Consider the following 16,136-nt stretch of genomic DNA (forward strand, 5'->3'; position numbering starts at 1 on the left):
TGCAATATGGAAGATCTCGGAACATCTTTAGGAGCCTTTGCTGATCTGCATAGTTCAACAACTGACCTGACAACTGACAGCTGGTTCTACAGCGTATGCCGAAACATCTGCAGCAAGAACCACAGATTTCGAAGACGAAGTGCCAAGTTCCGAAACTTTTGAAATGGACGTTGGAAGGTATGTAGCAGAGAGAGTGAACACAGATTCCTTGCGGCTCTCACTGCTAACAGAACCGTGGAGACCAAGCAAGTTGTACAACTTCAAGGCAGATGTCGGTGCATCTCGAAGGCCACTTAGGTTTGAGTGGCTGGACGAATACCACTGGCTCTCATATTCACCGAGTAAAAAAAGGAGCGTTCTGCCGTCATTGTGTGCTCTTTCTCCCTAACGTCGACTGCGGTGTCCGAAGTGCGTCAATAGTAACACCATTCCTGAGAGATAAGAACTTCCATGAGTATGCACGATCTCATGCCGAGTCCAAGTGGCGCATAGAATCCATCGGAAAGTCGTAAGATTTTGTGAATCAACTCTTCAGGTTGACACAGCCGCCAAAAAGCAGGTAGAAAAAAAACAAGAGCAAGCTGTCGTCTATTGTGGAATCAGTCTTGTTCTGTGCAACACATAGACTGCCGCTCCGGGGGAAAACAGATGAAAGAGCAGTATTCAATCTCCTTCTTCACTTCCGTATTCTAGCAGGCGACGTCAAGCTGAAGAAGCACATTCAAACCTGGAACAAAAATGCAATGTACACCTCATTAATCGCAAAACGAGATCTTGAACAGTTGTAATGATGTCTTGCTGCGTGCAATCATTACAGATGTCAAGAAAAGTGTGGCGTATTCGGCCTTAGCGGATGAGACGGCTGATATGTCTGGAGTTCAGCAGCGGTCAGTCGGGGTTTGTTTTGTGCATAGTGATGACGACGCCCAATACATACAAGAGTTTCTAGGATTTACAGAACTACACGAATACTCCGCGGAATCCATTACCAACGCTATCGTGTCAAAACTGCACAGTTGTGGGTTGAATACCAAAAAGCTGGTTGGTCAAGGTTACGACGGCTCCTGGACAATGGCGGTGCACATTGGAGGAGTGTAGAGACGGATCCGAGAGCTCCATCCAGCAGCCCTATTTCTCCACTGCGGCTCACATCGTCTGAACCTCTCTGGCAAGGCATCTCTCTGAGGGCTCGTCAGGCTCTCGTGACTCGTCTGAGGGCTCGCAGGGCTTGGATCTTTTGACCGCTTTGTGTCACGTCGTTAACTAAGTCGTTCGTTTAACGTTCCAGATTTTCCATAGGAATCTCGGCACAGTTCCTTCTGAAGATTGCCCAGGACGAATACTACCGCCCTGTGCCCCACTCCTTCCTGCTGCCCTCTCTCCATTTGTCCACGTCTGGCGCTAATACGGAATGCAAAACAGCCCATGATAACGTAGCCGCGATAACCACCTTCGAAGTACTGTATCTACTGCACCCAATCAACGCATAGGATTCACAGTCACGAGCGCTGCCATTAAGGCCCAACCGCATGAGGCGTTTTCGAGCGGCAGAACGCCCAGCTATTCTGAGTGGCAAGCAACGCTGTCGAAAAACGCCCCAAGCTAACCGCATGCAGCCTTTCTACAACGGCGGATGGACGGCCATGCGAACGTTTCCGTACTCTGAAGGAAAGAAACTCCCCCCCCCCCCATAACTTGATAAACAATTTTACTACAAGTGAAAAAGACTCATAGGTGCTTTTGAGTAATAACATATTACAACGAACAAGATACTGCAGCAATGCGCTCTCACGGAGCAGTTTGTTGTCAATCCCGCTCCTGCTATGCACAAGGCAACCAAATACACTGAGCGTACGCAGCATTTCAGTTGACATCTTCATCAATCTGTTGGGCACTTCTTTTTGTATTTTCCATATTGGACGCTCACACTCGAATTACGTGTTTAACATCCGCAACAATCTGGAGCAATTCCGCGGGTTGCCATCTATGGTGTCTCCCACCTGATTGACCACTTGCACGCGCTGCTTCCGTCGCGCGGCTCACAGAGTCGCCGATATCTGCTCGCCTCGGACTTCGAGGGCTGCGCCGCCTTTCTATTGTTCGTCGCCGCTCTCGCTCGCCAAACGCCGCGGTAGGCCGCTGGATAAAACGCTGGTGAAACGCCCCATGCGGTTGGGCCTCAACTACGGTGGCTCGTCTATTGTTCGCCGCCGCTGCGGCTTGCTGATCGTCAATCGCGACGGCCCACCGTTGGAGAAACGCCTCATGCGGTTGGGCCTTTTCGGGAACCGGTTGAGCACGCTCGGTACGATCAGGTGGGAGAGAAGGTAGCGACGCGCATGCGCATTACCTCTCAGGGATTGTCCTTCCCGCGCGGCGATCTTCTTCGAGGTGACGATCGGTGCTCTTCCGATCGTTCTCATTCGGGGACGCCCGAACAGAACTGAAACACGGCCTACGCTGACGCGATGCGTTCCATCTACTCTGCAGCAGCAAACTGTCCGCCCGAATGGCGTAATGGTTCCTCCAGAAGTTCCGTTCCTCGACAACCTCGCACTGCATTCATATTTCCGGTTCATCGTCAGACAGATCAGAGGTCAGACAGTTGCTGTAGAAAACATTCGAAGTGACCGCTGCCGCCATTTTAAATGCAGGTCAATCTGGGGATGCTGTGGTGATTTAGAACTGTTCAAACGTTCCACTATACAATGTGTTCGAAAGTTCTTTCAATACGAAAAGTTCTTTTTTCTTTCTATTCTTGACGAGAGATGGCGCCACATGTATCGTAGCGGCTGTTCCATTCCGGTTCCCGAAAATGTTTTCTGACGAAACTACCATTCCTTGCTGCTCGACAACGCACCGACCGACCGACCCATCGATCGACCATACGCACCACGTGGGTTCCCGAAAACTTCATTATCGGGTCCTGGAGGTACGATAACTTCACGGTCTACTAACAGTAACACACTCTAATATTTACTATCTCCACATATTATAATATAGTACGGCTGCGTATCGCAAATCAAATTGCCCGAAATAGATCAGGGCTTCATTTTTAAGGATTTGAGACCTACCTGCCCACCCTTTCTGGGCATCCGGGTGATGTGTACGTACGGCTTCGAGACGAGAACCGAAAAATATACCGGCTCAGCTATGTTGGTTGCCGGTAACCGTAAAGAATATTAGAAAACCCGGAACCAAAAACAATCCCCTTAAAGGGACGGTCTCGTACAGCCGCGGCGATTCCGAAACTTAGCCAAAACTAGTTTCACGAGTACTGTACACATACAACCGTCAAAATTTCATTCGGAATAACCAAGTCGTTTTCGAGGAATTTGTCGAAACGTGCCGTAAGAATACACTACGAAAGCTGCGCCCCTCTCATGCTACGTCACGTATGACGTCGACCTGCGTCGTCGTTGTCATGGTAATTGCAACTTGCAGAAGCGCCTTGGTTTGAGTAATCCCTTTTGCTCTCGAAATGGGGACACTCAGGCATATACCTCCGCTAGCGGAGAATGTTGTCCGAGCATTGACTGTGGGGTCTCCCATAATGTGGCGCACAATCGGATACGTGGAAGCTAAGTTACGTGTTTTCTTTCCGCGAGTATTTAATGCGGTTTTTAAATAAACACGTACTCTTTCTCCATGAACGTCGTCAGCGACACTTCATTTCGAAGCATGATCAGTGTACAACGGGGAGTGTAATAGAAGCGCGCGTAATATATTTTTGGTCGGAGCTGTAATGCGACCGCGCGCGCCGATGGCCAGCGACTTCAGATTTGTGATTGTGGATGGGGTTGTTCTGCGACTTTTAACATGTATCTGAGGATTAACATAGTTGTTCTGAACCACCATGCTTGCCACTACTTAGAATGCGCGTTTTTCACCTGAGAACTGAAAGAAAATGTACGAGAGTTGCCGCGGTGCCCAGTAACTTCTGAAAGTCGTCTCCTCACGCCGATGCAGTAGCACGCGCAAAAGCAGACGATTTCTGTATCCTATCACGGACTTACCCGCAGGGCGACGTGACCGTTCTTATTGTTGCCAACACAGATCGCGGCGTGCTCTGCAATCTTTATCAATTTAATTCGGTTTTTTAATAACTGTGGCGTGTTTTGTCGGGTAAATTAGCAGTATTCCATTTTCAACAAAGGGCAATCGAATGGTACACTTTATGAAAGGGGCAGGGGGTACGAGACCGTCCCTTTAAGAAAATCGGGAACTGAACCGTAACCGAACCGACGCTTGTTTAGGTTTCAGTTCCTGGCGCAATCCAACAGCGACGCAGTTTTTCACGGATGTGCAAAGGCAGTCTTTGCTAAACGTTGGCACACACTAAACAAAACCGTCCCTTGTCTCTTGACCTGGCGTGAACCGTAGGTCGTAATAGATGCACGACCTACAGTGGATATAGTAGGAACCTGGTCATGGGTTAGTTACACTAGTGGCCGTTACAGCTAGCGCCACATAGCATTATTGGGGAGAGGAAATGACATGTGGACATTGTTGTCATCATTGCCACCCTCGTTCGTCCTGGTACACATGTCTGTCGCGGCGAATAGGGTGCCTGAGTACTAGCTCCCTCTGTATGCAGAGGGAGCTAGTATTGAGGCACCCTAGCAGCGAAGCTTGCACAGCGGCATTTTGGGCCCAAGCGGCCACGGATCCAACAGTAGGTAGTTTTATCAGCGCGTTCTGAATGGTGTTTCAAGTGGTATGGCGCCAAGGAAAGCTACAAAACCTGTAGGAAATGCGCAGAAAAAACGGTGCATCTTGTCAAGTGCAAACAACTCGAAACCGTGTATTTGAAATGCCTCCGTCGTCTGCTAAACTACCGAGCGTTGCATATTTTGGTGGGCTGAAGTTGTTCCTCCCTCGCGCCTCATGGCCAAGAGAAACAGGTATACGGTGAGCTACCATACACAGCATGTTGCTACACACGCGCTACTAGCGCTGTCCTCTTACCCACTTCTTCTTCGTCGTGAATATACGGCCCACCATACATTGCTGCAGGGATGGGCAGTATTTAAATACATTGTAATTAAAATACTATTTAAAATATAAATGCATGTATTTATAATTATACTTAAATATAAATTTTCGGGTATTTATTCTTGTAAATACTTTATAAATACTGCTAAATACAGTATATACTACCTGATATCTTAAAGTCTCCTTGCATTTTACCTTTCGGGAAGAAGGGTGAGTTTGGGGCGCAGTTATGCCGTGTTTGCGCCAGCATGCGCATGCAACAAACCATTTTAGATGGCAAGTTTTTCACTGTTGTTGAGGACAACGGTCGCGACTACCCGACTATCTTGTTGTACAAAGCATCTTTGTCAAATTTAATTCAAGAATTTGTTCATCGCCACCTGTGGAGATGCTGTTCGCCTTTACGAATCTGATTGTACGGCCGAACAGAAGATGCCTAAGATATACAGTCTTCGAGAGACTTCTAATATTAAAATCGCCATGAAAATCTAAGAAATAAGTGCTATTGTTCGTTGCTGATTTGTTGTTATGATCATCGTTATTTCTGCAATTCCAGATGACATTTTACTCACAGTATTTATGGTGGTAGTTACATGATGAAGGACGGACTCCGTCCGAAAGCTTGTTTTTCAGTAAAATAAATGCTTCAATCCCTTTAAATACTTATTTAAAATACGGTACATATTTTGTATACTCATGTTGGAAAGTGTTTATGAAGATATTTAAATACCCCTTTCAACAAAGTATTTTGTATTTATACTTAAATACTCAAAAAATGTGTTTATGCCCATCCCTGCATTGCCGCGGTTTCGGCAAATCACGTGATAACGAATAGTGCTAGATAGCGCCAAATAAGCCAAATTCCATAGCGAAGTGGCGACCGCGAGAACTACTACCCGGGTGCTGGGAACCCTGCGCATCTCTTGACCTCTAGTATAGTAGTATAGGTTGTGAGTAGATGTACCCAGTGGCATGTCAAGAATCGCAAGCACCGGGGGGAGGGGGTGTTTAAAAAAAATGTGGTGGGGGGTCACTTTCACAGTCACGTTGTAACAACTATATGTATCATTGCCGACATGTATCTAAATGTGAAATGACAAAGTCCTCCCTGTAGGGGGTGCGGAGGGAAGAAACTGAGGTGTTGTCGCCAAACATTTTTCGGGTCGGGAGGATGTTAGGGGAAGTGTAGGAGTGGGATCTGGATAAATCACTCGGTGTGACCTTTCGGCGAATATAACAGCCAGTGTGCTGCAGCATTCCGCTCCGTCAGACAGCTGAACGGCTTGGTAACAACTATATCACAATCAATACACAAGTTTAGTTCAGTATAGTCCGCATCTGGTAACTCTTCGTGATGAAGCAATGTACAAGTAGTTCATTGCATTATCACGTTAGCCTTGTGTTCCTTTTAATTGCTGTGAAACTCTTACGCAAAGCTCTCTCACCCTGCTAATTATGTACGTTGTTGTTCCCTTTTTCAAGGTTTCCAAGGCCATCGAAGAGTGGAATTTGCATGACTGTGAACGTGTACGCACTTGCGATATTTCCGGTGGCCAAAGAAAGCGTCTGGCAATCGCCCAGGAGCTTGTAAACAACCCACCTGTTATTTTCCTGGATGAGCCCACCACGTAAGGTTTCATTTTGTGCACTGGCACAACAGCACCTTTTTACCTTTGTGGTGCTATTTCTCACAAGCCCAAGGGGACGTCTAGTCTTCGCGAAGGAGTGAATTATTGACACAGAAACACGAGTGTACCTCAGTGTCTTTTCTCAAATTTTAGGTTTGTCTACGATACGTGCCAGTTTCAATTTCCTTTTTAAATCCAGATACAATACAAATACTGTCTCGTAAAATTGCCGCCAGATTCACGCTTAATATGTGATAAATATTATTCTTAGCGCTTTTATGACCAAGCGTCGACACAACACAATAGTATCAAGTGGAGTAGTCGTACGTTGGAAATAAGTATACCAATATTAACCGAAAAGAGTAAACATGATAATGTGTGAGGCGTGGTATCAATAAGGTATAGGCTATATTGTAGCCTTCTCAGTCAGGCAACCGATGTCCAATTTGATCCACACTCAAACATTATTTAGCGGGTGTGCTGTTTTAGCAGTAGCTGTCATACCTAGGGGTTCCGTCATAGTGAATGAAATAATAATCATCATAATAATACGTCGAAAAGGGGAAAAAATGAAACACTGTCAAGGAGCCCGCGAAGAGGGAATCACACACGTAACAGGAAAAACGGTTAGGAGCAACTAATATTTATTCGAACGAGAACTTTCGTGCAAGAGACTGCACTTCTTCAGGTGGAACTGGAGAAGTGCAGTCTCTTGCACCATAATAAGCTAAAAATAAAAATATACACATATAGTATTGATATTCACAAAGAACGGAACTTGTGTCAAGGGTCATTGCATGACTTGTTTTCAGCGGGTTGGATTCTGTTACCAGTCTGCTAGTCGTACAAATCCTAAGGAGGCTCGCCAAGGAAGGCCACACGGTCATCTGCTCCGTGCACACTCCGAGTGCGAAGATATTTTCACATTTCGATAATGTGAGTGAGTATTGTAACTTTTATTCTTTGTTACAGGTAACGCCACGTATTTCTATTCGTAAGTGTCCCCTCCATCTAGCTTTTCGTCATGCAGCTTTAATTTCTTAGCCAGCTTGGAAATGGGATGTCTCTGTTGTGCGAAGAAGACGTATACCCAACCAGATGCCTATAGCATTTGGTGCCTGTGTGAAAACTCCAATCGTGAATCGTCTTGACGATATTCCCCGCTTGTAGGCTCCCGCATTCTCAAGCTAAAAATATGGAAAACGCAGACGCAAAATTTTAGACATTAACTGCTGTCGCCACGTGGCAGTAAAGGTTTACCCCATAATGCATGAGTAGCATGCTTAACAGGATGTTTTGAAAGTCGGGAACAGAGATGTCAAAACACTTCAAGCTTGAAATGCATCCGTAATATTGGGCTTGATGGTTCAGCGAAAACGGTATTCCGTTTTGCTTTTGATCGTCGTAAGAAATTTCTGGGAAGCAGCTATAGGGGGGCAATGTCGATGCGTAAAGAGACAAAAGACCATTGTTGATTCATTTTACTTTTTTCTTGTATTTCTCCGAACAAACAAACACAGTTTACGAAACCAGTAGTGGGGAAAATCCCTCGTGTACAAGATGAAGGAATAGAACCAAATGTGCCCCTTGCTTCGTGTACTTGATGGAGTTGTGGCGCTTTCATAATTATGGCTCATTGCACCATGAACGCATTCCTCTGTCTTCAAGACATTAAGAATTATTTTTCTACGTGTCGAAGTGGGCGAGATACAAACCCTCGAACGAACTTCGGTGTCCGGCTCTCACGCCAGAAACGAGAGCCTCCTGCATTGCTACTGGTTCTTGTAAACCCGTAGCGCGTGCGGTAGCCGGGATGTCGAAGCCTGATAAGTTTCAGTATACAAGATGCTGATTTTCTCCACGTGTATTACCGCCTTTGCTGTGAATATGCTAATGCAGGTTCACGTCGATGCAGTAAGATTTATTTACATATTGTATGGGTTTCTTACCGAAAAAAATAATGTTTGAGTTTGTGTTTCGGTGGCACAAAAAAATCGACGTTTTGTTTTCGTTTCCAAGCTCGTTTCGGCACCGGTTTCAGTTTCAGTTTTGGTTTCGAGTCGGTAGAGAGCACTAGCAGACCGTTGGTAAGGTCACTGTACCAGTTATCTTACCTACCGACACCTACACTCTAAAAATATAGCTTCGCCGCATAGCACGCTGTGCGCCAACCATTGTCATGAATGATAGGGTTCTCGCTTTTCGTTCGAGGAGAGAGAAGGGCGTACGCCTTTTTGTGGCAATTTGGATATATGGTAATTGCCACAAAAAGGCGTACGCCTCCCCTCTCTCCCCGAATCAAAAGCGATAATCCTATCATTCGCGGCAATGGTTGGCGCACAGCGTGCTATGCGGTGAGGTTCTGTTTTTAGACTGTATGGCAGCGTGTATGACTCAGGATAGTATTTGTTACCTTGGTGCGGTATAGGTACGCTACTTTAGAAGCCACGTTATCAACTGTGTATTCAGACTCTTTGTTATTTGGCCAATTTGTGACGTGTCGGCGTCCACTCCAACACCTCCTCCTCATGTATTTGCGCTATGCAAATAGGTCAGCTGCCTGCCCAGCCTTCCCAGTTCCCACTGTCCTCTAACGTCCGTGCTGTGAGGACCTCATTGGTCTTTATCCCAAACAAGGGGATAACAGCAAACAACTCAAGGTTACGAGGCCCACCTGGTTTCTTCTGCGGACCCACACAGACAATCATGCCGGTCTACGAATACCTCCTATTTGCCGCCTTGTGATTGGACACACTTCGTTACGTGGTTTCTCTAAACTTTGCCTTCTCCCCTGCGCAGAAGCAAACTGTCGTGGTGTACGCGCCAAGGCCGCGCCCTCATTTCATTCTGACATCCCGCGCGCGAATTTCAAACCCTGTGTGTTCCAATGATTGATACGTGCGGTAGAAAATTATATAGCTCGATGCGGCGAAAGAGAAGCATGGATCCGATAATTGAGGGAATGCACTACCCGTGGAAGCAGATGTCTCCGAATTGATGCTTGGAGAACCAACTATTCATATAACGTGGATTCTGACTGAGCAATTTTTCACCACCAAGCAACCAACCAAGTTTCGGGCAAATACTATACGGTCCACTCCATCGTCGTATTCGTCGTAGCTATCCTGACTACGTCACGAGTGTGGTGGAACGTAAAGCGTTGTGCGAACGGTTTTTCGGCAGCCTTTCTTTCATTTCTTTTTTTTTTTTCGGAATTCGATTCCTTTGTTTTCTTATGTGTCATGTTTCGGACTCTACCAATTAATTTGGCAGTGATAAGCCCTAACCCTCCTGTCTCGCAGTCCTTCCTGCTGCTGTCCTCTCTCCATCTGTCGACGTCTGTACGCCGCTCATAGCCACTGTTGCTTAGCGGTGCTAACACAGAATTTAAAAAAAAGCGATAAGCCGCAGATTGAATTTTGTTATTTGTGCAGTTATACATGCTATCGCAAGGTATGTGCATCTACAATGGACCAGTGAAGGACCTTGTCGAATTTACGTCGCGGCACAATCTTCACTGTCCGCAGTACCACAACCCGGCTGACTTCAGTAAGAAAAAGACACATTTATTGCACGCTACGATGTAAAAAACATGGACTATAGCGCAACGGTAAGAACTGCGCTCGCCTAGGCTATAATTGAGTTATTCGACTGTACTGCTGGTTGAAGGCATATACTATTGTACAGGTTTGAAATATCCACTGATATTCTTAAACTGGGCAGGACGGTACGTGACAATTTCAAAAAGTATTAAGCTGGGGAAGTCGGTACATTTTCAATTTTGGAAATTGAAATATCCGTCAGTTATGTATGTGTAAGGGCCACAGCACGATGCTGCTGCATTCTATTCAGCGGTACTGTTCAAATGCCCAAGTAACATGCTCATGGACGAGCGACAGTTCAAAATTTCGGCGACCAGTGGTCCTCGCACGCAGTGGTGTGTGGGAGAACTTTAGCCGCTGGTGAGCGCGCAGGTGTTACCATGCGTGTTTATGTGACAAGTAGCCTAGTTTCATATTCTAATGCATTACACAGTACCAGTATCATGCATATGAAATATAAATGAATACAATTTAACGAACAACTGTCCTTCCTACAAAGTCTCCATGTTTGCAAACCTCCTTATCACCGTCTTTGCAGTCTGTGAAATATCAGCGGGAGAGCACGGAGACTGCATACCTGAACTAGCCAAAGAATTCACCATCGCTCCCCCGGAAAAAACCTGCGGAGATCGTGGGAAGATAACACCGTATGGCGGACAGACTATGAGTGACTCGGTAAGAGGTCAGACGGAAGGTGCAAAGGAGGTATCTCACAACAGAAGCAATAAGTCTTCCAGAAGGGATTATACAATCACAAAGCGTGGCATTGAGCCGCCCTCACCCCGAAATATTGGGTAGTAGCTCATATGCACCAATGCTCATAACCTCCAAACGCTCAAAACCTCCAAACGCTCATATAAACCGAAAAAAAGTTGGTGGTTTTGAGCAGGAGGGGAGAAGCTGCTCATAAGCACCGAACGTCCAGAACATCCGAATGCCCATATGCACCAAAAGGCGGGAAACCACAAAGGTCGGGTCTTCTTCTCCCGCATTTCAAACAAGGTCATAGGGTGAGAAAGGTGGAATGAATGGCGACTACTAAGGCCGTTTAATGTGTCAGTTTGAATGTTTATGAAGTTTGAATTTGGCTGAATGTGTGGGCTTGAATGAGGTTATCGTGAGTCAACGGGTGTTTGAACGTGAGAAACACGTCCGCCGTCACTCTTCTATTGTCATGCGCATGCAGCATGTTCCTAATTGGTGGACTTACGTCGCGAGACAACTGTGATCATGAGCGATGCCACAGCTCGCGTGGCTCACTGGTTAACGTACTTGCCGTGTCACGTCGAGACTGAGAGGTACCCGGGTTCGAATCCCGGTGCCGGCTGTGCTGTCTGAGGTTTTTCCCGGGGGGGGGGGAATATGTTTATTGAGAAAAAAAAAACAAGGAAAGGTTAGTCAGGCAAAGGCCGACTTGCTATTCCTTTCGTAAAGAGGAACGGAAAAGGAAAGGGGACGAAAAGATAGGAAGAAAACGAAAAAAGGAAAGAAGGCGGCACAGGCGCTTTCAGACATATGTCGGCACAGTTCCTTTAGTAGTCGGACCAGGATGCACATTCCCCCAGGCCGTCAGTCGTGACGTTGCCCACCTCTGTGAGGCCGACAACGGCGAGACCATTCATCATCACCACAGTGGATTAAATTCGCCTACCCGAGGTAGAGTGTGACTGACAAAACGTCTAAGAGAAAATATGACCGATGGACGGATAATAAAATCAACATGGAACGCCGTCTACTCCATAGCGGCTAAAGCTACATATGCTCAGTGATGGCCACTAACTACTTCTACAGTAGTTTTACTATAACTACTAACTACTTTGTGATTGAGTAGTTTAACCAGTAGTTCAACTACTTTTCAGTGGAGTAGTTAAAACTACTTTTTAACTACTGCAATGTAGTTTAACTACATCTATAACTACTTAACGTTGTCCACCAACACCAATCCCATGTAGTGTTCTTGGACACCTAAATATGAATCACAAGCAATAATAAACTTTGGCTAAAGCCATTGCTACGGTCGTCAAATACAAAGCTTGCAGCGGGATTCTTTCTGTGCCTACGAAATAAACTGAGTTGCAGAATTATTTCACAGCAAATGAGGCTTCACTAGACAAGCATTAAAAGTGAAGATTTAGTACACATGCACGACACAATTGCTCTGCACCTCCGTTCTCATCAAACAAATAGCTCAAGGTAAAGGTCGGAAGCACAATCGTGCCGTAAAGCTCGCGGCAAAATCGGAAGTAGTTGGCGCCTTCAGTAACCTAACTACTGTAGTTAACTACTTAAAATAGTAGTTTAACTATAGTTGCCACTACATTTCTGCAAGTAGTTGATAACTACTTTTTAACTACAATCAGGTAGTTTAACTAGTAGTTTAACTACATGTAGTTAACTACTGGCCATCACTGCATATGCTAAAGCAAACGACTAAACATAAGACAAAACGAGTAGTAAAAATAAACTGAAGAAATAAACTGAAATAAAATTAAACTGAATATATGTTACAGGATGAACGATAACACCCAGTGAGCTTGAACTAGCGGCGCAGGAAGTAGGCTTGACGCTGCACAGCGTCGCAGTCAGCCTCTGGCGCCATCGAATGGTTCTGTAGCATTCGCTACAATTCCACAGTAGTTTGCGGCGTGAAGCGTACATTAGAAGTAGTTTTGGCATGTGTTACAACGTGTCTGTTTTTGCACGTTCTTGCCTATTTAGGTGTTTTTGAGGGCCTAATACCTGTCTATTTTTATTGTTTTAGCACGTAAATTTCCGAGTTCTACTTATAAGAGGAAGTAACGTTGATCTTGAATGCCTGAAACGGTGGGCAAACAGAAATGAGTTGAAAACCAATCCTCCAAAGAACCAAGGCAGTCATCTTCCAGACCGAAGATTGAAGAACTATAGGAGCAAGAACGTGTAGAACATGCTGGATGGCGTTCCGGAAAAAAAATAGTCCGGAAAAGTTGGTCCCGGAAACATTGGTCCCTGGTTGCGTGGCGGAAAAAATGGTCCCGCGCGGTTCCGTGCGCCCAAAAATACAGGAGCGTCGTTCTGGACATCTGATGAACCGGATCATAGCCAATCAAGTGCTATCATTCGCCCTCCTAATTTGTTCGAAATTGGAAGACATGCTTTTTTTAATTAACATTAATATTTAATTTAACATCATTAATGAACAATAAATTCTGCACGCCATTTAATGAGGAACATAAAAGCGGTTTCATTTGGTGCACCGATTGTATTGTACAAATCGCGTCTGTTCTTTCTGTTCCTCTCTTTATTTTGCTTGAGTACAGACAACGCGACAAGATCAGGAAGCAATGTCTGGTACCTTCTCCTAAAATGACAAGAAAAAGTCGTCCGTCCAAAGTCCTCTCCGTATTATTTTTAGTCCGTCCAAATCCAACTCCAACAAAAAAAAAAGTAAGAGTCGTCTTTCTGCAGAACGAAAAATTCAAATCGCAGTTCTTTCTTATTCTCACTGATCAGGCCTTATCTTCTGCTTTGTCGACCAACCCGTGGAGTGGTAAAAAATTGTTTGGATTTCTGTAAAACGCTAACAGCGTTTCAGCTTGGAGCAGTGTGAATGAGAACTTGAACTGGAGAGTCGCAGCAAAAAATTTTAAGTAAAAATGGTAGACATTGATGCCAACGAACTCAAACTGGAATATCGTATTGTGTCATTGAGAAAAAGAGAGAACGCCAAACAAAGAGACGCCAAACAATTTTTAACGTACACGTACAAAAAAGCCTCCAGGAGAGCCTATGAGGAGATAGAGATAGAGATAGGAGGAGCCTATCAGAATCCTTGCATTTGCGTCAGGCTTCTATTTTCTGGCCACACCAGTTACTGTCGCTGATGCTGAAAGAAGCTTCAGCACAATGAAACTGATCGATCAAGAATATCCTGCCCTCAACCATTAGAGATGTCAAGCCTTCTGAGTTTGTAGTCAACCGAAAGCAAGATTATCATATCTCTAGACTATGACGCATTGATTAACCAAACTTGCGAAGAACAAGGCTCGAAAGAGGGGTTTTGTGTAAATGTTCTCTGTAGGGCTATGTATGCATAATATAAACAGTTCGGCGCTATTCGTTCTGGCTACATGCAAGCAGGACCAAGCTGTTTTTCAAACTGACTTCAAGCTTCAATAAAGCTCAAATTGAAATCTATAAACGAGAAGGCGCTATTCGTTCTGGCTACATGCAAGCAGGACCAGGCTGTTTTTCAAACTGACTTCAACTGACTTCAAATATTTCAAACTGACACATTAAGCGGCCTTGGTAGTCGCCATTCATTCCACCCTATGACCTTGTTCCAAATGCGGGAGAGGAAGAACCGGCCTTTGTGGTCTCCCGCCTTTCGGTGCATATGAGCATTCGGATGTTCTGGACGTTTGGTGCTTACGAGCACGTTCTCCCCTCCTGTTCATTTCCACCAAACGCTCAAAGCCACCAACTTTTTTTCGGTGCATATGAGCGTTTGGAGGTTTTGAGCGTTTGAAGGTTATGAGCATTTGGTGCATATGAGGCACAACCGAAATATTGAGCGAGCTGAAATCCGTATTTCCGGAGACAGGTATAGAAGTTGAACCATAATTTCCCTTGCGTGTGAACCGAGCTCGAACAAGAGCATAATGCGGTTTTGTCTTCGCGCTGTACTTCGTGCACGTGAAGTGAACGTAGCAAAGAAAAAAAAAAAACAAAAAAAAAACAGGAAGATCCATTGGTGGGATCCTTTAGAAACGCGTTAGCATAAGCTTTTGATTCATTCTTCTGCTTCCTCCTTTTGGTTCACTGGAGCATTTTTTGCATTTCTAATGCCGTCTACTACTACTTTTTGGGGAGGGGGCTTATGGAGAGACACGAGAAGGGACTTGTGGTCGGTGAAGTGGGCACGCCATGTGCAGCACCTCGTCCACCAGAGACATCGTTTGGTGGTCAGTGGATACGGAACCTTTGGGGACGGCAGAGAGCGGACAAGGCAGAGGACGCATATCTAAGACGAGCTGGATGTCCTTCACATCGTCTTGGTTGAAGTCTCCCACCATGACGACTCATTTCTGAGTAAGCATAACGCAGTTCATCATGTCGTTTACAGCGGTTGCCGCTTGCTTGTGTGTAATCCCTGGCTGCAAGTACACAGCAACGACCTTGAGATATGTGGGAAAGCGTACGGCACAGGACTCCTGTATTCGTGAACGTTGCTCGGAATCTATCGAGGTGTACCCTTAAATGCATTACTTGGGCCCATGATTCTCCACGAGCTTGTAGAAGCGGCTTTGGAGCGCGCGAACTTCAAATATAACGATAACGATGACTTCAACGATAAGTTCAAGATGGGGGCCCAGGGCGTTTCGCTCCAGTGATGTAGGGGAAGCCCTTTATTTGGATGGGTACATCAGAGTCCATGGCAGTCTCTGAGAGGCACAGAAGGGAGGCACGACTGACTGGCAGACTTTCACAGACTGCACGCACGTGCGGCATACCATGAAAGTCGACACATCGCGGCCTTCGAACGCACTCTCAAGCAGGGAAGGGTAACGGAAATGGTAACGGAAACGGTATATTCCCGAAATTGAAAATGGTAACGATAACGGAAACGGGCACGCATATTACGGTTCTCCATTACCGGAAACAGAAACGGATACGAAAATTATGGTTCGGTACTCATTTCGGGTAATGGCTATTCCTGTTGCGCGATGACATTTGAGAGACTTTTCATTTTATTTTGGTATTTTATTGACTGGATTCCCTGTAATACTCTAAATACTACACGAGAGCATGCAAAAAAAATAGCTTAAAGGACGACGGAAGCGAAAATAAGCTGCAAAGCTGTTTGCCTCATATTGCGATGTGTACCAAAACAATCCGGAATTCGACTTAGATTTACGTATATTAGTTGAAA

The 16,136-nt window shown here is 45.4% G+C and overlaps 1 protein-coding gene across 3 annotated transcripts in view; it reads left to right on the forward strand.

Annotated features, from left to right (window-relative positions):
* The window catches only part of LOC135385323 (ATP-binding cassette subfamily G member 4-like), a 62,262-nt gene that overhangs the window by 26,131 nt on the left and 19,995 nt on the right, over positions 1 to 16,136 (forward strand). For all 3 annotated transcript variants that reach the window (XM_064614576.1, XM_064614578.1, XM_064614577.1), the window contains 4 exons: positions 6,478 to 6,623; positions 7,436 to 7,559; positions 10,058 to 10,172; positions 10,764 to 10,900. In XM_064614576.1, coding sequence (XP_064470646.1) covers positions 6,478 to 6,623; positions 7,436 to 7,559; positions 10,058 to 10,172; positions 10,764 to 10,900 — 522 coding nt within the window. The remainder of the gene's footprint in view (positions 1 to 6,477; positions 6,624 to 7,435; positions 7,560 to 10,057; positions 10,173 to 10,763; positions 10,901 to 16,136) is intronic.

The sequence above is a fragment of the Ornithodoros turicata genome, chromosome 2, assembly GCF_037126465.1.
Source record: "Ornithodoros turicata isolate Travis chromosome 2, ASM3712646v1, whole genome shotgun sequence".
NCBI lineage: Eukaryota > Metazoa > Arthropoda > Arachnida > Ixodida > Argasidae > Ornithodoros > Ornithodoros turicata.